Here is a 3,501-nt window from a genome sequence, read left to right as displayed (position 1 = left end):
TAAAAATATTTTCTTCAATATCAATTTATATTGAGGTTATTTTTTTACTATGTAGATAAGATAGATTTCACATTTTATTCAATTCGGCAATGCCTAATGGAAACTATGTTGATACAAACGCGAAATTTATTAACAAATCTAGTAACAAACTTTTTTCTATTGATTATTATATTTTTATTGTACTACTATTAATTGTACTACTACGAGATACTATAATTTGTATAATAACGTTTATTTAAAATTTGACAACATACGTTCAAAATGCCTTCCGCCTAATTTTACATAAAGACGTGCCCGTCGATTTATTAAATTGGTCTCAGCATTTTTAATCATTTCGGGAGTAATGGCAACAGCTTCTACAATCCTCCCTTTTAATTCTTTCTGATCGTTTATCAGATTGCGATATTTTCTCCATTAATCGTGGTAATTCCAGCATTAAAAAATTGTAATAAACATCGCTATTTAATTACTCTGCCTGGCAACTCGAACGGTCCAATCTAAACTTTATTACAAATGTGTAATTACTTAATGTGTTTTTATTAATTTTTTTGTTTAACAATAATGGAACAATAACAAAGTCTAACATTAATGCAAAATTTTCAAATATCTAAAAACTTTTTGTAAAAATAAACCATATCGAAAATATAATATTCATACTTGAAAGGATCAATAAGGAAGAGAAATGTCTTACTATTTTCTTGTTGAATGTATAATATATCAGTCCATAAATTAATTGTAAATCTCTTGACATCGTGACGTAAGGATTATCGTTCGCTCATACATGATAGTAATAAATATTAAATATTCCGTTTCTAGTAAAGAGGGATTTTTCGGTGAACATTATTTTATGTACAAATCCAGGTTCAAATTCTTGTTGCTCCAAAAGTCATGTGTAGAAATTTACATGTTGAACGTGGTCTTGCGGCCATAAATTTTGGAATTTTGTGTAATGATACGCGTGCATCGTATTATTTTTTTAAATTTGTTGAACTGTACTTTTAAATAAGTTAAGGGTATGGCTTATCCTCCCTGCGAATACCTTGCATGGATCTTTATTGAAACATCCGAGTACAGCTTCTTCATTCTCGTTTGAATAAGCTTGAATAAGTTTGAATAATTTTTCATGTTTTTCATCAAATTTTCTCGATTTAACATTAATGACCTTGTTTGTCTACATTATTTACTATATTATACATTTTTACATTTTTTTACATATTTTAAAACAACTGAACACAAACAAATGCAAAAAATTGACAGATAGTTTGGTAACATGGAGTACTTAAACGAAGAATACTGCGATATGTTTCTAATTTACGGCGAATATGGTCAAAATTCCGAAATGGCTGCACGGGAATATGCCAGGCGTTTTCCGCATCGCAGAGCACCCTATCCTAGAGTATTTACGCGCTTAATAAATCGTGTAAGACAAACAGGATCAGTAATGCCAAATCGACAAGATGACGGTGCAGGACGATATTATGAAGCTTATTCTGTCGAAAATGAAGAAGCTGTACTCGCTTGTTTTAATGAAGATCCGTGTACAAGTATTCGTATGATAAGCCGTACTCTTAATTTATCGAAAACTACAGTTCATCGAATATTAAAAAATAATATTGTTACGCCCGTGCTCAGATGCGACGCCCTGGGAGTGCGCGCCAGCCGCGGGCTGAAGTCGCGGCGGTTTAAAAGATCGGTCGCGAAGGACCGATGCGCGGTTGTTGATTATTGATTTTGTGATTCTGTCTCTGGGCTCTTGGAGAGTACAGACGTGTGTTCTTTACTAAATAAAGTTCCCTTGTTGATTTCCAATCTTTATTGATTTCTTCGCGGCCTGGTGGCGTGCACCGCGAGCGGAAGTCGAGCCGACGAGTGCACGAGTGCGCGAGGTGTTGTGTGGACGGCGGAGCCGGACGCAACATTTTGGGGGCTCGTCCGGGATCGGACGAGTGAAGACGAGCAACGGCTGCCCCGAGGAGGAAAAGAGCTCGAGCGCGTTCTCCCCCAGCGGACGCTGCGGAGCCCGTTATGGAGGCGCAATTCCTACAAGGACTGCTGCAGGAGATACGCGGGATGCGCGAAAATCAGGCGCGAAGGGAGGAAGAACTTCGAGCGACGCTTCGCCAACGGGATGAGGAGCTACAGCTTTTACGGACCTCCCAGATAAGTCTTTCCAATAACAGAGCCGCCGGGGATTTCGAAACGCGAAGTGCAAACGCGGACGCGTTTAGTAACAGTTATCCGCGATCGGAGTTCGGGTTTAAAATAAAGCCCGACACATTCGACGGTACCACTTCGTTGCGCGAGTTCTTTTCACATTTCGAACTAATCGCGCGTGCGAACTGTTGGGCAGATGCCACAAAGACCGTGGTACTCGCTTCGTGCTTACGAGGGAAGGCGCGTTCGGTTTTAGAGACGGTTGAGGATTTGACTAATATTGAGTTTTCGGAGCTTAGGTCTAAGCTCGAGTTATGTTTCGGAGAGGTATATTTATTCCAAAATTGCTATACGCAATTTATTAATCAAAAACAGAGATTCGGTGAAGATTTGGCCGCGTACGGTACAGAGTTAGAGAGGCTTTCGCGCCTCGCTTACGCGGAGTGTCCCCACGACGTTCGCAATAAAATTGCTTGTGCACAATTTGTTTCGGGTGTCTATGATGGTTTTACAAGGCGAACCCTTCAATTGGAAGGAATTTCGTCTTTGAATTTGGCCGTCGAAAGAGCGAAAGTGGTTAAAATAATTCAAGGGGGAAGTTTCGAAAGGGGAAAAGGGAATTTTTATGGGAGCGGTGTTATTAAAGAAAGGAAAGCTACAGAGGAAGGGTTGGAGAACGGGAGCGGCAAAAAGTCCTCAATGAAAGAAAAGGAAGGGAACGCTCGAGGGGAAGGTTGGCGCGAGAAGAAATCTGCTTACGGATGCGAGTGTTGGTCCTGCGGGAAAGTCGGGCATTTCCGCTCGGAGTATCCTGTCGCAAAGGAAAACGAGGACTAGTTGACCACAATGGGGGGAGGTCCGGGAAATTCCCCAAGAATGGTTTAATGTTAGGGACCGGAGCCCGTGTAAATATAGACACCCTGTATTTTTGTTCAAAAAGTTTTCTGCGTGGTTTTTCTGTTTTAGGTTTAGTAAAATTCCATGTGATGTTGAGGTCTCTAAGGAGGAACTCCTAGTGGAGGATCGCTCTAAAAGAAGACGTTCTTTAAGAATTAAGAAGATTGCCCTGCCCACGGTTTTTAGAATCGGGGTTTTCCCGTGCGGCCTTTGGGCGAATGCCGGGGCAGGGACAGGGAGAGCCCGCGTGGGCAAAGGGTCCCTGTGTAGTTTCCCCTCCCCTGTCCGAAGAGGGAAGAGTCAAGCGCACAAGACGATTCAGGGAAGAGTCAAGTGCGCAAGAGGACTCAAGTAGGACGTCGTCGAGGGGCATGCGGGTTCCGCAGAGTGCGGAGTTATTTTTTTGGCAGAGTTCAGGCAAGAAGAGGATGCCCTGGAGCCAGCTATGGG

The 3,501-nt window shown here is 41.6% G+C and overlaps 1 protein-coding gene across 1 annotated transcript; it reads left to right on the top strand.

The window, feature by feature from the left end:
- Window positions 1-728: 728 nt before the first annotated feature.
- LOC105567789 lies at window positions 729-1,744 on the top strand. Its single transcript, XM_012022933.1, has one exon. It carries the CDS (start codon window positions 1,271-1,273, stop codon window positions 1,727-1,729), a length of 459 nt encoding a protein of 152 aa, XP_011878323.1. The 5' UTR covers window positions 729-1,270; the 3' UTR covers window positions 1,730-1,744.
- The last annotated feature ends 1,757 nt before the right edge of the window (window positions 1,745-3,501 follow it).

This window comes from Vollenhovia emeryi, unplaced genomic scaffold (assembly GCF_000949405.1).
Source record: "Vollenhovia emeryi isolate VEMERY1.0 unplaced genomic scaffold, V.emery_V1.0 DF942743.1, whole genome shotgun sequence".
NCBI lineage: Eukaryota > Metazoa > Arthropoda > Insecta > Hymenoptera > Formicidae > Vollenhovia > Vollenhovia emeryi.
This window is presented reverse-complemented; position numbering and strand designations above follow the sequence as displayed.

Bases quoted from the DNA above. Each gene is read 5' to 3' on its own strand.
- LOC105567789 (XM_012022933.1), top strand. From the start codon at position 1,271: ATGGAGTACTTAAACGAAGAATACTGCGATATGTTTCTAATTTACGGC.